The sequence below is a fragment of the Macaca thibetana genome, chromosome 19, assembly GCF_024542745.1.
Source record: "Macaca thibetana thibetana isolate TM-01 chromosome 19, ASM2454274v1, whole genome shotgun sequence".
NCBI classification, from domain to species: domain Eukaryota; kingdom Metazoa; phylum Chordata; class Mammalia; order Primates; family Cercopithecidae; genus Macaca; species Macaca thibetana.
In genome coordinates, this window is record NC_065596.1 from 16,853,753 (window position 1) to 16,872,364 (window position 18,612).

An 18,612-nucleotide genomic window follows, 5' to 3' on the forward strand; every position below is an offset into this window, starting at 1 on the left:
CTCACGCACCTGTAATTCCAGCACTTGGGGAGGCTGAGACAGGCGGATCTCTTGAGGTCAGGAGTTTGAGACCAGCCTGTCCAATATGGTGAAACCCCGTCTCTACTAAATATACAAAAATTAGCCGGGCATGGTGGTGTGCACCTGTAGTCCCAGCTACTCGGGAGGCTGAGGCAGGAGAATTGTTTGAACCTGGGAGGCGGAGGTTGCAGTGAGCCAAGATCGTGCCACTGCACTCCAGCCTAGGCGACAGAGCAAGATCCGTCAAAAAGCAAGCAAACAAACAAACAAAAAAACTCACGTCCTCAGCAGACTCCTCCCTATGCACCTCCCACTCCCCTCAACTCATCACACACTCAGTTATTTTAAGGGCTCTCTCCCTGGCTCAGTTGTGAACTCCATAAGGAAATGGGTCATGTTTATTTTGCTCACTGAAAAATCCCCCTACTACTTATTGCTTGTTGATTCTCCCACTCAACAAATATTTATTAAGCAACAGATATGTCAGCCACTGGGTTTAAGCAGTGAAACAAGACCGAAAAGATTTTCACTTTCGGGGGAGGGGAGAAGACACAGAAAACGTTGAATAAGAATTTCAAGGCCAATCATGGTGGTGCATGCCTGTAATCCTAGCACCTTGGGAGGCCAAGGCAGGAGAATTGCTTGAAGCCAGGAGTTCAAGGCTGCAGTAAGCTAGGATTGCGCCACTGCATTCCTGCCTGGGTGACAGCAAGATTCTGTCAAAAGGAAAAAAAAGAAAAGAGAACATAGAATTGCAGGTAGAGAGGTAAGCATGCTATGAAAATGAAAGAGAAGGGGCTGGGCACAGTAGCTCAGGCCTGTCCCAGCACTTTGGGAGGCCAAGGCCGGTGGATCACCTGAGGTCAGGAGTTCGAGACCAAATACAAAAATTAGCCGGGTGTGGTGGTGCATGCCTGTAATCCCAGTTACTTGAGAGGTTGAGGCAAGAGAATCACTTGAACCCAGGCAGGGGAGGTTGCAGTGAACTGAGATCTGGCCATTGCACTCCAGCCTGGGCAACAGAGCAAAACTCCATGTAAAAAAAAAAGAGAGAGAGAGAGAGAAGGGAACAGGGAACTGGTGGGGAGGATTTGCAAAAGTGTGGTTAGGGATGGCTCCTTGGAGCAGAGATGAAGCCATCCTGCAGTGTTACAGGCAAGGGAGACGCTGGGATAAAGGCCTGGAGGCAGGAATAGGTTTGGCCTGTTGCATGAACAGTGGGTCCAGCTCCTAGCAAACTATTTAATAAAAGAAGAATGAATGCCTTGGGTCTAGGGTTGTGCTGGGCGCTTTCTTAAGTTTTCTTTCCCGGGTACCTCCCCAGATCTGGCCTGCAGGTATTATCAAACCCATTACACAAGTGAAACTGGCCCAGACACAGTAAAGTAGCTGGCCCAAGACCATACAGGAGTGAGGGGTGGAGGAACCCTCTTCCCATTGAGTTCTGGCTTTCCTATACTGAGTAGGTGGAACTGCTGTCCCGCCTTGTTGGTGAATGTCGTTGCTAGACGTTCAGACACATACAGGCTGGTCTGCTGAAAATCTGAGATGCTGAAAATCTGAGATGTCCACCTGCGCCCTATTCGAGGTCTCCGGAGTCGTCTTTGGCCTTTTCTTTGCTCTTTCAGAAGCGTCTGCACATTTTTCCAGGTGTCATTTCTTTAACTTGAACACAAGGAGCGCACTGGGCGCGCGGGCACGTGGCTGTCCCCAGGGGCCTGGCTTGGGTCTCGCCCCTGGGCGGGGGCGCACGCGCGGGCGGGACATCTGGGGGCGCCCACGCGCTCTGGGACGAGTGTCGCTGGCCAGGCCGGGACTGGGGAAAGGCGAGTGAGACACTACTCGCCTGGGCTGCAAAATTTAAGGGAGTGAAAAAAAGAAAGAAAGAAAGAAACGAAAACCACCTCGAGTCACCAAAATAAACATTTTAATGCAGTGTTAAAAAAAAAAAAAATCAACAGGAATCCTCCAAAGCCCACTATGAACAAAATAGCAAAACGGTAGAGAAAGGACCTGTGCTGCTGGGTAGGGCCTGTGGGGCGCCTCCGGGGGTCTGAAACTGGAGGAGACTCGGGGCTGTAGGGCCCGCGGATCTGGGGCGCCCCCTCGGTCCCGGCGCGCCCAGGGCCTCCAGCGCGGGGCCCGGCACAGGAGGCGGGGAGGCAGGCGGGGAGGCGGGCGGGGCGGGGCCGGGCGGCACCTCCCTCTCCTGCCTGCTTTCCCTCCCTCTCCTGGGCCTCTCCCGGGCGCAGAGTCCCTTCCTAGGCCAGATCCGCGCCGCCTTTTCCCGCGGCCCGCACCGGGCCCAGCTGACGGGCCGCGTTGTTTACGGGCCCGAGCAGCCCTCGCTCCCGCCGCCCGCCCGCCACCCGCCAGCCCAGGTGCCCGCCCGCCCGTCAGCTAGTCCGTTGGTCCGCGCGTCCCTCTGTCCCGGAGCCCGCAGGTCGCGACCCAGAGCGCGCGGGGCCGAGAGCCGAGAGACAGTCTGGGGCGCAGCGCCGAGCTCCCCGCCCCAACATCGTGGGACGGGGCCCGGGCCGCAGCGGCCGGGGGTCGGGGCCGCCACCGCGAGGGCCTCCGCTCCCTATTTGTAGCGGGCGAAGCCGCGCGCCTCCTTCCCGGGGCTGTCTCTAGGGCCCTCCCGGGCAGCGGGGCTGCGGCCCGCGGGTCGCCGGCGTGGAAGAGAAGGACGCGCGGCCCCCAGCGCCTCTCGGACGGCCGCCTCAGAGCATGACCCCCGCGGGCCAGCGCCGCGCGCTCTGATCCGAGGAGACCCCGCGCTCCCGCAGCCATGGGCACCGGGGGCCGGCGGGGGACAGCTGCCGCGCCGCTGCTGGTGGCGGTGGCCGCGCTGCTACTGGGCGCCGCGGGCCACCTGTACCCCGGAGAGGGTGAGTCTGGGGGCGCGGGCGTGGACGGGGAGCGCCGCGATGGGGAGAGGACCCCACCCGAGCCAAAATCGAGCCCCGGCTTGTGGACTGAGAACCCTCCCCGGGGGCGGGGGGCGGTGGCCGGGACTGTAGCTCCTGCCTCGCGTGGTGGGGGGGTGGGCGGGAAGCCGCTGACCTTGGCCTTTGCCCGCCCGGGCTCGCGCCTCCGCGCCCCGCGTGCCCGACCTGAGCCCGAGGAACCTTGCCCCAGTGCCCGCCCCGCCGCGGGCGCCTCTCTGGAGCGCGCCTCCGACCCGTGCCCCAGCCCCTCCGAGCCCAAGTCGCTCCGGAGACACGACATGCGTCGTCTTTGGGTCGCGGCCGGGAAGTGGGGTCACTGGGTCTGGAGAGCCCCGGATAGCCAAGTCCCCCGAGCGCATATGGTGTAGGTAGAGCCAATCGCCCCGAGTGCCTCACCGGTGGGTGACGCTGCCTGGGGTCGGGGACTGCAGAAACCCCCTGTACCCAGCTACCTTGGATTTAGGCCCGTGGCCACCCCGGACTCTAGGTCCACGTTTACCCTTTTGGGTTCTGTTTCCAGATGTCTGGAGGCAAATTCTAAAGCCTTAGCAACAGCAGCAATTGTAGCAGAAGTAGTGGCGGTTTTTTACCTTATTTATTGTAATTAGTATCACCGCACGCCACAGGCTGGTCTATCTTATCTCTCTGGACTGTCACAGTGGCCCCGGGAGGCGGATACAGTTCTGTACCCATTTCACAGAGGAGTAAACTAAGGCTCAGGTAGGATGCATAACTCCCTCGCCCTAAAGTCAGTGCCAGAGCCAGGACTTGAACCTCTCTGTGTCCCATTCTGCACAAGAATCTGGACTACTGTCCCTTGTCTGCTGTCTCCTTGACTCCTCCTCTCCCCTCAGCCCTGCCCTTCATGAAGGAGCCTTTGACCTTGAGTGAGCCTTTCCTTCCCCCTGACCCCATGGGCCCCTCTCCCACGTGTGGGTAGCATCTTCCTTGGGCTTGACAGCAGGCACCTTTGGGGTTGTAAGATAAAGATGGCGCAATCATTTAAGACAATATAGCCTGAGTGTCCCACTGTGGGGTCTGAGGCCCTGCTTTAAACATATCTGTTGGGTTACTGTTTCAGATTTCTCCATAAAAGGAAATCAGTGGTAATGAGGAAGGAGTCAGGGAGGGAAGGAATTGAAGCTCCTAAATTTATTGATGGGGAACCGGGTACATGTAAAATCAGAGGTGCTAGAGTGGACCAACCGGGTGTGCTGAGTCGACTCTGTGAATTACATAATGTTTAAAAGCCCTGCGGCCACCCCGCCCCCAGGTGCTTGGTAGACAGTAGGTGCTCAATGAAGGGTGGCGTTTAATTTGGGTTTTTGTTAAGAAAATCCGGCTGGCTGTTGTGACTCACGCCTGTAATCCCAGCACTTTGGGAGGCTGAGGCGGGCGGATCAGGAGGTCAGGAGATCGAGACCATACTAGCCAACATAGTGAAACTCCCTTCTCTGCTCAAAATACAAAAATTAGCGGGATGTGGTGGCGTGCACCTGTAATCCCAGCTACTTGGGAGGCTGAGGCAGGATAATTGCTTGAACTGGGGAGGAGGAGGTTGCAGTGAGCTGAGATGGCACCTCTGCACTCCAGCCTGGCGACAGAGTGAGAGTTTGTCTTTAAAAAAAAAATCCAAGACGAGTGGTTTAGAACTATGCCAGATTCTGTGTGTGCGTGTGTGTGGTTCCCTGCTCTTCTGTTCCTTGTAGCTTTGGTAATTAATCGTGGATCTGTGCCTGGACTTTCAGGGTCAGTAAATAGATTTACCATTTCTTTTCACATTTATGGCTTCCATATGGGCAGGGGTTTATGGTTTGTTGTTGATGTTGTTCACCACTGTATTTTTAGACCCCAGAACGGTGCCTGGCACATAGTAGGTGTTCAGTAAATATTTGTTCTGCAGTGGGGCACAGAAACCCTGGGTGTACTGGGCTCCTTTATCATCTTAAGAAGTTCTTTATTCTCTGCGTAATACCTTCCTAAGAATTGTAAGAGCAAGCTCTCAGCAGGTGCTGTTCTATTCGCTTTGCATATATAATCTCAGTTAATCCTCACGGCAAAACCCCACACGAGGTGTGATTTAATCATCCCTTTTCACAAGTGAGAAAACTTCGTTTGAGGCCAGCAGGCAGCAGGGCTGAGATTGGAATCTAGCTAGTGTGGCTGCAGAGCAATGGTTTCTTAACAAATCTTTGTTCTTTTGAGTCTGAGCCTCCATACCCCCCATGTTTGGGGTAATGGTGAACAAAATCCTATCAAATAAATGGGCTGTGATGCCTCTTGAAGGCGTGGGGAGGGGCAAAGAGCTTTTCAGATCATTAGATCATTAATCTCTAATGTCAACCAATGTGGCTTTTTTTTTTTTTTTTTTTTTTTTTTTTTTTTTTGAGACGGAGTCTTGCTCTGTCACCCAGGCTGGAGTGCAGTGGCACGATCTCGGCTCACTGCAACCTCCACCTCCCAGGTTCAAGGGATTCTCCTGCCTCAGCCTCCCCAGTAGCTGGGATTACAGGTGTGTTTCACAACACCGGCTAATTTTTTATATTTTTAGTAGAGACAGGGTTTCACCGTGTTAGCCAGGACGGTCTCAATCTCCTGACCTCATGATCCACCCGCCTCAGCCTCCCAAAGTGCTTGGATTACAGGCATGAGCCACTGCGCCCGGCCTTTTTTTTTTTTTTTTTTTTTGAGACAGGGTCTCACTCTGTCACCCAGGCTGGAATGCAGTGACATGATCTTTACTCACTGCCCACTGCAACCTCCACCTTTCAGGTTCATGTGCATCTCCTGCCTCAGCCTCCTGAGTAGCTGCGATTACAGGCATCCATCACCACCCTCGGCTAATTTTTGTATTTTTAGTAGAGATGGGGTTTCGCCATATTGGTTAGGCTGGTCTCAAACTTCTGACCTCAAGTGATCTGCCTGCCTCGGCCTCCCAAAGTCCTGGGATTACAGGCGTGAGCCACCACTCCTGGCCCAATATGGTATTTTGATTGGGATGAAGGGTGGAGAAAAATCAGTGTGATTTTTTTATCTATCTACCTATCTATTCATTTTACTGTATTTGTTTTTGAGATGAGGTCTTGCTCTGTTGCTTAGACTGCAGTGCAGTTGGGCAATGACGGCTCACTGCAGCCTCGACCTCCTGGACGCAAGCCATCCTCCTACCTCAGCCTCCCTAGTAGCTGGGCCCACAGGTGCACGCCACCCTGCCTGGCTAATTTTTACTTTAATTTGTAGAGATGAAGTCTTGCTATTTTGTCTGGGCTGGTCTCAAACTCCTGGCCTCAAGCGATCTGCCCGCCTTGGCCTCCCAAAGTGCTGGGATCACAGGCATGAGCCACGGTGTCTGGCCTTTGCAGTTATTCTTATTCTTTGCTTCTCTCCTGGAGACCTGCTTCTTGCCCTTCCCCATTCATGCATAGAGCCCATAGTGTGTGGGCTGAGTCCCTGGGGGTCCTCACCTCACCCCACTCTACCGTTGACTTCTGTTCCTCTTTGGTTCAAGCAGAGCTCTCATTCTCCGCACTGCTGGCATTTGGGGTTGGATCATTCTTGGTGCTGGGGTCTGCCCTGCATGTAGAGTGTTGAGCTGCAGCCCTGGTCTCCACCCACGTGGTCCTGGTAGGGCCCCCTTCCACCCAGTCATGATAGCCACAAATGTCTCCAGACATTGCCAGGCACTGCACTGGAGGAGTTAACCTTTTCCCTGTCTGAGACATTTACCCATCTGAGCTCTTGCTCTTTGTCCTCTCTTTGTTCAAGAATCTTTGGCCGGGTGCAGAGGCTCACGCCTGTAATCCCAACACCTTGGGAGGCCGAGGTGGGCGGATCCCCTGAGGTCAGGAGTTTGAGACCAGCCTGGCCAACATGGCGAAACCCCGTCTCTACTAAAAATACAAAAATTAGCCAGGTGTGGTGGTGGGCCCTTGTAATCCCAGCTACTAGGGAGGCTGAGGCAGGAGAATTGCTTGAACCTGAGAGGCAGAGGTTGCATTGCAGCGAGCCGAGATCACGCCACTGCACTCCAGCCTGGGCGACAGAGAGAGACTCTCTCAAAAACAAAAAAACAAAACAAAACAAAAAAAATCTTCATTTACCCACATACTTTTTTAGCCTCTAAACACCCCGTACTTGGCCGGGCGCGGTGGCTCACGCCTGTAATCCCAGCACTTTGGGAGGCCGAGGCGGGCGGATCACAAGGTCAGGAGATCGAGACCACGGTGAAACCCCGTCTCTACTAAAAATACAAAAAATTAGCCGGGCGCGGTGGCGGGCGCCTGTAGTCCCAGCTACTCAGGAGGCTGAGGCAGGAGAATGGCGTAAACCCAGGAGGCGGAGCTTGCAGTGAGCCGAGATCGCGCCACTGCACTCCAGCCTGGGCGACAGAGCGAGACTCCGTCTCAAAAAAAACCAAAAAACAAAAAACAAACAACAACAAAGAAAACACCCCGTACCCTCCGGTCCCCATTACCCACCACTGACCTCCAGCCTCCACCCTGTCCAGCTTCCCCCGGCCAGTCCTCCCTGCCCTTTTCATCTTTTTACTCACTGTTCTGCCCCCAGCGTCTGGCTTGCATCTCCACCACTTTACCAATGGCTGTCAAAGTTAATCTCTCATCTCCCAGTTGCGTCTCCTGCAACCTCACCTCACTTGACCCCTGTGGGTTTGACACTGCCAATCCCTCCTCCTCCTGGAAGGTTGCGATTCCAGTCTCACCTGAGCCTGGGTTCTTGTTTTCTACTGTTCTCTTCTCCTTCTACCTAGGCTAAGATGTTGGCTCTCTCTTCCCAGAGGGTCAGTGTTTCCTTTAATCTTCTCTCAGCTCACTATTTTTTTTTTTTTTTAATTCACTTCTTCGCCCCGGCTGGAGTGCAACAGCACGATCCAGGCTCACTGCAACCTCCGCCTCCCAGGTTCAAGCAATTCTCCTGCCTCAGCTTCCCCAGTAGCTGGAGTTACAGGCATGTGCCACCACACCGGGCTAGTTTTTGTATTTTTAGTAGAGATGGAGTTTCACCCTATTGGCCAGGCTGGTCCTGAACTCCTGACCTCAAGTGACCCACCCACCTCAGCCTCCCAAAGATCTGGGATTACAGGCGTGAGCCACCGTGTCCAGCCCACTTTCTTTTTTCTTTTTTAAATTTTTATTTCTTTTTAGAGACAGGATTTTGCTCTGTCACACAGGTTGGAGTGCAGAGGTTTGGTCCTAGCTTACTGTAGCCTCCAAGTCATGGCCTGGAGCAGTCCTTCCACCTAGGTTCTCCAAATAGCTGGAATCACAGGCAGGTGCCACCGTGCCCAGCTAATTTAAACATTTGTTTGTAGAGACAGAGTCTAGCTGTGTTGCCCAGGCTGGTCTTGAATTCCTGGCCTCAAGTGATCCTCCTGCCTTGGCCTCCTGTGAAACTGGGATCACAGGCACAGGCACCACCATGACTCACTAGTTTTTAAAATTTTTTGTAGAGACAGAGTCTTGCTATGTTGCCCAGGCTGGTCGTGAATTCCTGGCTTCAAGCAACCTGCTCGCCTCCGCCTCCTGGGTACCTGGGACCACAGGCAGTCACCACCACGCCTGGCTAATTAAAACTTTTTTTTTTTTTTTTTTTTTTTTCCTGTAGAGACAGGGTCTTGCTATGTTGCCTAGGCTGGTCTTAAACTCCTAGCCTCAAGCAGTCTTCCCTCCTGGGCCTCCCAAGTGCTGGGATTATAGGCATGAGAAGCCATTGCACCCAGCTAAGAAATTTACATAGATCCGACTTCTTCATCTGAACAGGGGTCAGCTAACTGTGGCCCTCAGGCCCAATCCCACGGATTTTGTAAATGCAGTTTTATTGGCATGCAGCCACACTCATTTGTCTACTCATCATCTATGACTGCACAAAAATGCTTGGACACGGCAGGTTGAGTAGTTAAAACAGGAATTCTATGGCCAAAATATTTACACTTTGGCCCTTTACAGAGAACGTTTGCTAACCTCTGATCTGGAACAGACGCCTTGAGGTTTCATTCATGATAGCATGCCTAATGGCTTGTGTGGTCCCTGGTACAACTTGAATGAAGCGAGTGAAATGAAATGCTATATCTGGCTGGGCGCGGTGGCTCAAGCCTGTAATCCCAGCACTTTCGGAGGCTGAGACGGGCGGATCACAAGGTCAGGAGATCGAGACCATCCTGGCTAACACGGTGAAACCCCGTCTCTACTAAAAAATACAAAAAAACTAGCCGGGCGTGGTGGTGGGCACCTGTAGTCCCAGCTACTCGGGAGGCTGAGGCAGGAGAATGGCGTAAACCCGGGAGGCGGAGCTTGCAGTGAGCCGAGATCCGACCACTGCACTCCAGCCTGGGCGACAGAGCGAGACTCCGTCTCAAAAAAAAAAAAAAAAAAAAAAAAAAAATGCTATGTCTTTCTCTTTACGCTGCAAGACACGTTAAAGAAAGTGTATCATTTGCTGCACTGAATACACGGATTCCAAGGATGAGAAACATCACCGTGATGTTGCCTACTTAGCTATGTGTATGATCTTATAATTTATTTATTTAAACAGCTATACTGGTATTGAATAAGGATTTCATGCTCTCAGCCCTGTGTCTAGAACCGAAAATATAACTGGTATATATAATGAGATTTTTTTTTTTTCTCAAGCCTCTCTTGTGTTAATTTCTATTAAGAATATTCCTGGAGGCCGGGTGTGGTGGCTCACGTCTGTAATCCCATGCACTTTGGGAGGCCAAGGTGGGTGGATCACTTGAGGTCGGGAGTTTGAGGCCAGCCTGACCAACGTGGTGAAATGCCGTCTTTACTAAAAAAAATGCAAAATTAGCTGGGCGTGGTGGCACATGCCTGTAATCCCTGTCTCCTGAGGCAGGAGAATCGCTTGAACCCGGGAGGTAGAGGTTGCAGTGAGCTGTGATCGTGCCACTGCACTGCAGCCTGGGCGACAGAGCGAAACTCCATCTCAAAAAAGAAAAAAAATACTTTTGGCCAGGTTCTGTGGCTCATGCCTGTAATCCCAGCACTCTGGGAGGCTGAGGTGGGAGGATTACATGTGTCCAGGAGTTCCAGATCAGCCTGGGCATCATAGCAAGACCCTGTCTCCACTAACAATAAAACAAAAATTAGCCGGGCATGGTGGCCTGCGTCTGTAGTCCCAGCTACTTGCGAGGCTGAGATGGGAGGATCTCTTGAGGCTGGCTGGAAGGGCAAGGCTGCAGTGAGCTGTGATTGTACCACTGCACTCCAGCCTGGGCAACAGTGAGGTCCTCTCTCTCTCTCTCAAACAAAAAAAAAAGAGTACTTTTGGAGTGGCCTGGTTGATGTTTTCCAGTTGCAGTGTATTTATGGTTTCTAATTAAAATAGTGACAGGTAATGCATTCTCATTGCAAAAAGAAAAATTACCAAAGTATAGAAAGGGAGAAACAAAAAACAAAAGTCCTTTTCCACAATCTTGTGTTGGGGTGCAGTGGCTCACACCTGTAACCCCTGGACTTTTTAGGAGGCTGAGGTGGGAGGAACACTTGAAGCCAGGAGTTCGAGACCAGCCTGGGCAACATAACGAGGCACTGTCTCTAGAAAAAATTTAAAAATTAACTGGGCATGGTGGTGTGTACCGGTAGTCCCAGCTACTCAGGAGGCTGAGGTGGGAGGATCAATTGAGCCCAGAAGGTTGAGGCTACAGTGAGCCGTATTCATGCCACTGCACTCCAGCCTGGGTGATAGAGTCAGACCCTGTCTCAAAAAGAAAAGAAATAGTAAAAAAGTCTTGTCCCCCTGTCCCCCAAAGCATTCCATTCATGTCCAGGGAGGTAACTGTGCCATTGGTTTATATGTCTTTTTAATGTTTAATAATTTTTTGGCCAGGTGTGGTGGCCCACTCCTGTAATCCCAGCACTTTGGGAAGCCAAAGCAGGTGGATCTCTTGAGCCCAGGAGTTCAAGACCAGCTTGGGTAACATAGCAAGACTCTGTCTCTACAAAAGCCTCCAAAAAAGGTATCCAGATACAGTGGTGAGCACCTGTGGTCCCAGCTACTAGGGAGGCTAAGGTGGGAGGATCACCTGAGCCTGGGAAGTCGAGGCTGCAGTGAGCTGTGATTGCACCACTGCACTCCAGCCTGGGTGACAGGGTGAGACTCTGTAACAACAACAAAATATTTAGAAAATTATCGTACAGTAAAATAGGCTTTTTAAAGGTGTACCGTTTATGAATTTTAAGCCATGTCTAGAGCTCAGCTCTCTACTGTTCTTGGCTAAAGAAGGCTGTAAGTTGTATGGCTCTTGCCACAATTAGGATAGAGAATAGTCTCATTGTTGTCCAAACTCCCTCAATTCACCCCTTTATCACTAAACCACCTCCACCCCTAACCACAGAGCTGTTCTCCATCCCTATAGTTTTCTCTAGACTTTAAAATGTTTTATCTTATAATCGGATTAATATTCTTTTTTCTTTTTTTTTTTTGAGACAGAGTCTCGCTCTGTCACCCAGGCTGGAGTGCAGTAGCGCGATCTTGGCTCACTGCAAGCTCCGCCTCGTGGGTTCAGGCCATTCTCCTGCCTCAGCCTCCCGAGTAGCTGGGACTACAGGCACCCGCCACCACACCCAGCTAATTTTTTGTATTTTTAGTAGAGACAGGGTTTCACCATGTTAGCCAGGATGGTCTCGATCTCCTGACCTCGTGATCCGCCTGCCTCGGCCTCCCAAAGTGCTGGGATTATAGGCATGAGCCACCACGCCTGGCCTGGATTAATATTCTTAAAGTTGAAATTTTAAATTTGAGTCCAGTTGATCCTCATTATTCCCAGATCCCATATTTTCTTTATAAAATTTAAAATTAAAATTTTTATTTTGAGAGGCAGGTTCTTGCTCTGATATCCAGCTGGAGTGCAGTGGTGTGGTCCTAACTCCCTGCAGCCTCCAACTCTTGAGCACCAACGATCCTCCTGCCTCAGCCTCCTGAGTAGCTGGGACATACAGGACTAGCTGCCACGCTCAGCTAATTTTTATTTTTATTTTTTTATTATTTATTTATTTATTTATTTTTGAGATGGAGTCTCATTCACTCTGTTGCCCAGGCTGGACTGCAGTGGTATGATCTGGGTTCACTGCATCCTCCGCCTCCCGGGTTCAAGTGATTCTCCTGCCTCAGCCTTTCTAGTAGCTGAGGTTACAGGCCTGACGCCATGCCCGGCTAGTTTTTTTATTTTTAGTAGAGATGGGGTTTCACCATGTTGGTCTGGCTGGTCTCAAACTCCTGGCTTCAAGTGATCCGCCCACCTCGGCCTCCCAAAGTGCTGGGATTACAGGTGTGAGCCATCATGCCCAGCCTAATTTTAAAATTTTCAGTAGGGATAAGGGCTCGCTATGTTGCTCAGGCTGGTCTCGAACTCCTGGCCTCAAGTGATCCTCCCATCTTGACCTCCTAAAGTACTGGGATAACAGACATGAGCCACTGCATCTGGCCCCAGACCCTGTATTTTTGAATTCACCTACTCACTAAAATTTATTTGTAACCCTCGAACCAGCATGCTCAGTGCCTTTCTGGTCATTTCAGGACACTCATAAGTATGAATCTCAAATTTGAGGTCAAGTAAGAGGGCACTCCACCTTTTTGCTTCAGCCCTTATGCATCAGATTCATACAATCTATACATTGAGGATTAAAACTAGTCCTTTTTGACCGGGCACAGTGGCTCATGCCTGTAGTCCCAGCACTTTGGGAGGCTGGGGCGAATCATGAGGTCAGGAGATCGAGACCATCCTGGCTAACATGGTGACACCCCGTCTCTACTAAAAATACAAAAAATTAGCCGGTGTGGTGGCGGGTGCCCATAGTCCCAGCTATGGACTGAGGCGGGAGAATCCCTTGAACCCGGGAGGCGGAGGTTGCAGTGAGCCGAGATCATGCCATTGCATTCCAGCCTGGGCTACAGGGTGAGACTCCGTCTCAAAACAAAAAACAACAAAAAACCCCCGAGTCCTTTTTGTGGTTATTTGGTGCCACATTTTTAGCATTTTTGTGCTTTCAGTTGGTGATGGGGCTGTTTCAAATGCACCCCAGGGCGCTAAAGCTCAGCTCTCTATTGTTCCTTGGCTAAGGAAGGCTGTGACCACCCACCGTTGTGGAGAAAATGCAGTGTGGCCAGGCGTGGTGGCTCACACCTGCAATCCCAGCACTTTGGGAGGTTAAGGCAGGTGGATCACTTGAGGCCAGAGTTCGAGACCAGCCTGGGCAACATGATGAAACCCCATCTCTACTGCAAATACAAAAATTAGCTGGATGTGATGGCGCATGCCTGTAATCCCAGGTACCTGGGAGGCTGAGGTACAAGAATTGCTTGAGCCTAGGAGGTGAAGGTTGCAGTGAGCCAAGGCGGTGCCACTGCACTCCAGCCTGGGCAACAGAGTGAGACTCTGTCTCAAAAAACAAAAAAGAAACCCCCAAAACCAACACACACACACACACACACACACACACACACACACACACACACACACACACACAAAGGCATGTGAGCCAAGACGGTGCCACTGCACTCCAGCCTGGGCAACAGAGAACAGAGTGAGACCCTGTCTCAAAAAAAAAAAAAACCAAAAAACCAAATAAAAAACCAGCACACACATACATACACACACACACACACACACACACACACACACAAAGGCATGTGTTACATTAACTTTGTTCAGGCATGAGTTCTACTACTGTTGGCCGTGAGTTCAGTGTTAATGAATCAACAATATAGATTCAATAATGTCTTTCAACAGAAACACACATAAAACAAGGCTAGGTATTGACCCATGGATAAATGTGCTGTGGCCAGAAGTTCGCAGTTACCCTTGCGTTTTCCTGGGAGCAGTGGTTCAGTATTCGCTAGTTCAACATTCGAGGGAATTTCACAGAGTCCACCAATAACAAGAATCGGCTGCAAGTGGTTTAAAATTGGTGAATCTGTGGCTCACGCCTGTAATCCCAGAACTTTGAGAGTCTGAGGCAGGTGGGTCACCCGAGGTCATGAGTTTGAGACCAGCCTGGCCAACATGGTGAAACCCCGTCTCTACTAAAAATACAAAAATTATCCAGACACGGTGGCTCATGCCTGTAGTCCCAGCTACTTGGGAGGCTGAGGCAGGAGAATCGCTGGAACCCGGGAGGCGGAGGTTACAGTGAGCCGAGATTGCACCACTGCATTCCAGCCAGGGCAACAGAGTGAGACCCCGTCTTAAAAAAAACAAAACAAAACTGTGGGCTTGTCATTTCCCGGTTAGAATCCTTTGAATGCAAATGCTCTTTTTGTTGTATTTTCATCTTCATGGAAACTGCTGGGTTGGTTACCTTTCGGAAAGTTCATGAGATGTCTAAAAACTCCAGCCTGTGTTTCAGTGAGGGGAATCCCTGCCCTCTGGCAACACTGGTGGCAGGGAGAGGCAGCAGTGGCTCTCAGGATTTTATTTATTTCATTTATTCATTTATACTTTTTTGAGAAAGGGTCTTGCTCTGTCGCTCAGGCTGGAGTACAGTGGCGCAGTCACAGCTCACTGCACCCTCAACCTCCTGAGCTCAGGTTGTTCTCCCGCCTCAGCCTCCTGAGTAGCTGGGACTACAGGCGTGTGCCACCACGACTGGCTAATTTTTGTATTTTAGTAGGGATGGAGTTTCGCCATGTCGCCTATTATTATTATTTTTATTTTGAGTGGAGTCTTGCTCTGTTGCCCAGGCTGGAGTGCAGTGGCACGATCTTGGCTCACTGCAGCCTCTGCCTCTGGGATTCAAGTAATTCTCCTGCCTCAGCCTCCTGAGTAGCTGGGACTGCAGGTGTGTGCCACCACGACTGGCTAATTTTTATATTTTAGTAGAGATGCGGTTTCCCCGTGTTGCCCAGGTGGGTCTCAAACTCCTGACCTCAAGCCATCTGCCTGCCTCGGCCTCTCAAAGGACTGGGATTACTGGTGTGAGCCACCTTGTCCAGCTGGCTTGAAGGATAATTATTATTATTATTATTTTGAGATGGAGTCTTGCTCTGTTGCCCAGGCTGGAGTGCAGTGGCACAATCTCGGCTCACTGCAACCTCCACCTCCTGGGTTCAAGCAATTCTTCTGCCTCAGGCTCCTGAATAGCTGGGATTACAGGCGTGTACCACCACACCTGGCTATTTTTTGGATTTTTAGTAGAGACGGGATTTCACCACGTTGGTCAGGCTGGCCTCGAACTCTTGACCTCAAATGATCCACACACCTCAGCCTCCCAAAGTGCTGGGATTACTGGTGTGAGCCACCGCGCCCGGCCGGCTTGCAGGATTTTAGAAACATATTTTGCTTTCAGCAGAACAAGGTTTGCTATTCTGCGGTGCCACGTACAGACCGGCTCTAAGTTCCTGTTGGAGTTCAAAGCGGACTTGTGAGAATGAATGTTTAATTTCACATCTGGCATTTTCTTCCAGTTCCTTAAAAGTAGGGTGTCTCATCAGGTTTATATAAAAGCCCCTGACGTGTGTTCAGGAAGGGCAGGGTGCTATCATGAGATTCTTGTTTCCTTTGCCTTTATGGGAATGTGGAAACCATAGGTACTTTCTAAAAATTACCCTTGTTATCAATGCAGGCAAAAGTAGTCAGACAGGAAGGGACTCAAGAGAGTAGGGATGCAACTGCTTTTTTAAATTGATTTTGAAATCTCATTTATTTATTTATTTATTTATTTATTTTTGAGGCGGAGTCTCGCTCTGTCACCCAGGCTGGAGTGCAGTGGCCAGATCTCGGCTCACTGCAAGCTCCGCCTCCCGGATTTACGCCATTCTCCTGCCTCAGCCTCCTGAGTAGCTGGGACTACAGGCGCCCGCCACCTCGCCCGGCTAGTTTTTTGTATTTTTTAGTAGAGACGGGGTTTCACTGTGTTAGCCAGGATGGTCTCGATCTCCTGACCTCGTGATCCGCCCGTCTCGGCCTCCCAAAGTGCTGGGATTACAGGCTTGAGCCACCGCGCCCGGCCGAAATCTCATTTATTTTTATAATTAGAGACAGTGTCTTGCTGTGTCATCCAGGCTGGAGTGCGGTGGTGCGATTATGCCTCATTGCAGCCTTGAACTCCTGGGCTCAAGCAATTCTTGTGCTTCATCCTCCCAGGTAGCTGGGACTACAGGCATGCACCACCATGCCTGGATAGTTTTTTTTTTTTTAATTTTTATTTTTTGCAGAGACAGGGTTTGGCTGTGTTGCCCAGGCTGGCCTCAAACTCAAGACCTTAAGTGATTGTCCCACCTCAGCCTCCCAAAGTACTAGGATTACAGATGTGAGCCACTGTGCCTGGTGGGATACAACTGTTTTCTGACTGCGCATGTGTGTTGTTGTTGCCATTCTACTCTCAAGGATGTATCCTTTTGTTTCCTTCCAGAAGATCAGAAAAGGGAGGACCTCATATATTCCCTCCTAATTATACCCAGTTACACGGTCTCCATACCACCTGTTACAAAGTGCCTTTCTGGTCTTGCAGGACTTCTCTTGTTTTTCCTTCTGTCTTCCGTGTCCTGTCTGCTCCTGTCTGTATAAATTTCAGGACTCCTGAAATAGCACAGAAGCCCCCTTCTAATCCTGTGGTTTGATGTGTGATATTGTTAGGATTACAAAACTATGTAATACACTAGAGGAGTCAGACATTCCAGAGCTCCTAGAAGGTGTTGATGTTAGGGTGGCTGTGGGACAGGTGCCCCTCCTAGTCCCTGGCCTTTCATACTGTGTCCCCTGGAGCCCCTCTTTCTTTCTGTTTTTTTTTTTTTTGAGATGGAGTCTCGCTCTGTCACCCAGGCTGGAGTGCAGTGGCACGATCTTGGCTCACTGCAACCTCGGCCTCCCAGGTTCAAGAGATTCTCCTGCCTCAGCCTCCTGAGTAGCTGAGATTATAGGCGCCTACCACAACATCTGGCTAATTTTTTTTATTTTTTATTTTTTATTTTTTATTTATTTTGAGATGGAGTTTTGCTCTTGTTGCCCAGGCTTTCGTGCAATGGCATGATCTTGGCTCACTGCAGTCTCTGCCTCCCAGGTTCAAGCAATTCTCCTGCCTCCGCTTCCCAAGTAGCTGGAACTACAGGCATAAGCCACAATGCCTAACTAATTTTGTATTCTTGTAGAGATGGGGTTTCTCCATGTTGGTCAGGCTGGTCTCAAACTCCCGATCTCAAGTGACCCACCTGCCTTGGCCTCCCAAAGTGCTGGGATTACAGGTGTGAGCCACTGCACCCGGCCTGGCTAATTTTTTATATTTTTGGTAGAGATGGGTCTCAAACTTTGGCCAGGCTGGGCTCAAACTGCTGATCTTAAGTGATCCACCTGCCTTGGCCTCCCAAAGTGCTGGGATTACAGGCGTGAGTCACCGCACCCGGCCTTTGTTTTGTTTTTGAGACAGGGTCTCGCACTGTCACCCAGGCTGGAGTGTAGTGGTGTGATCTCAGGCCTCTGCAATCTCCATCTCCCAGGCTCAAGCAATCCTCAGCCTCCCAAGTAGCTGGGACTACAGGTGCACACCACCACACCCATTTATTTATTTATTTATTTATTTATTTTTTTAGAGATGGGGTTTTGCTATGTTACCTAGGCCGATCTCAAACTCCTGGGCTCAAGCAATCCACCCATCTCAGCCTCCCAAAGTGCTGGGATTCCAGGCGTGAGCCTCTCTGTCTATCCTTTTCTTTTCTCAGTTTTCTCCCCGCCACCTCTCCTGCAATATCACCTGTTGTCACTGCATCCACCAGCATCCGTACCTGTTCCCCCATCTTCCCAATGCCCACGGGACCCACATCCCTGAGTATCCCATAGCCCTCACAGATTCAATATGCCCCCAACTGACCCTGTTGTTCTTGCCACCATAAACTGGTCCTATCTTGGATGCTTCAGGCTCATTGACAATCCCTCCTCACTCTCTTCTCCCTCCTCTCTTCCATTTCTCCTGGGTATGAAGTCCTGTTCACACAAACTGCCCTTGGTTTCTGTGGTGTTATGCGTGCTGTCTTCAGTACCTTCTTCATTCTGCTGCCAGAAGGCTGTTTCTCTCTCTCTTTTTTCTTTTTTAATTTTGTTTTTATAGACATGGCGTCTTACTGTGTTGTGCAGGTTGGTCTCAGACTTCTGGACTTAAGTGATCCTCCTGCCTCAGCCTCCCCAAGGGCTAGGATTATAGATGTGAGCCACTGTGCCCTGTCTAGAGGGATATTTCTTTTATTTTCTTTCTTTTCTTTCCTTTTTTTTTTTTTTTTTGAGACAGAGTCTCACTGTGTCGCCCAGGCTGGTGTGCAGTGATGTGATCTCGGCTCACTCAGCCTCTCCCTCCTGGGTTCAAGAGATTGTCCTGCTTCAGCCTCCTGACTAGCTGGGATTACAGGTGTGCACCACCATGCCTGACAAATTTTTGTATTTTTAGTACAGATGGGGTTTCACCATGTTGGCCTGGCTGGTCTCGAACTCCTGACCTCAAGTGATCTGCCCGCCTCGGCCTCCCAAAGTGCTGGGATTACAGGCGTGAGCCACTGCGTCCGGCCTTGGTTTTTTTTAGAGATAGGGTCTCACCCTGTCACCCAGCAGGCTGGAGTGCAGTGGTGCAGTCATAGCTCACTGCAGCCTCAACCTCTTGGGCTCAAGCAGTTCTCCTCCCTA

At 50.8% G+C, this 18,612-nt stretch overlaps 1 protein-coding gene across 3 annotated transcripts in view; it reads left to right on the forward strand.

Annotated features, from left to right (window-relative positions):
• The first annotated feature begins 2,401 nt into the window (after positions 1–2,401).
• Positions 2,402–18,612, forward strand: part of INSR (insulin receptor) — a 192,069-nt gene continuing 175,858 nt past the window's right edge. For all 3 annotated transcript variants that reach the window (XM_050770036.1, XM_050770037.1, XM_050770038.1), the window contains exon 1: positions 2,402–2,912. In XM_050770036.1, coding sequence (XP_050625993.1) covers positions 2,813–2,912 — 100 coding nt within the window. In that variant the 5' untranslated portion in view covers positions 2,402–2,812. The remainder of the gene's footprint in view (positions 2,913–18,612) is intronic.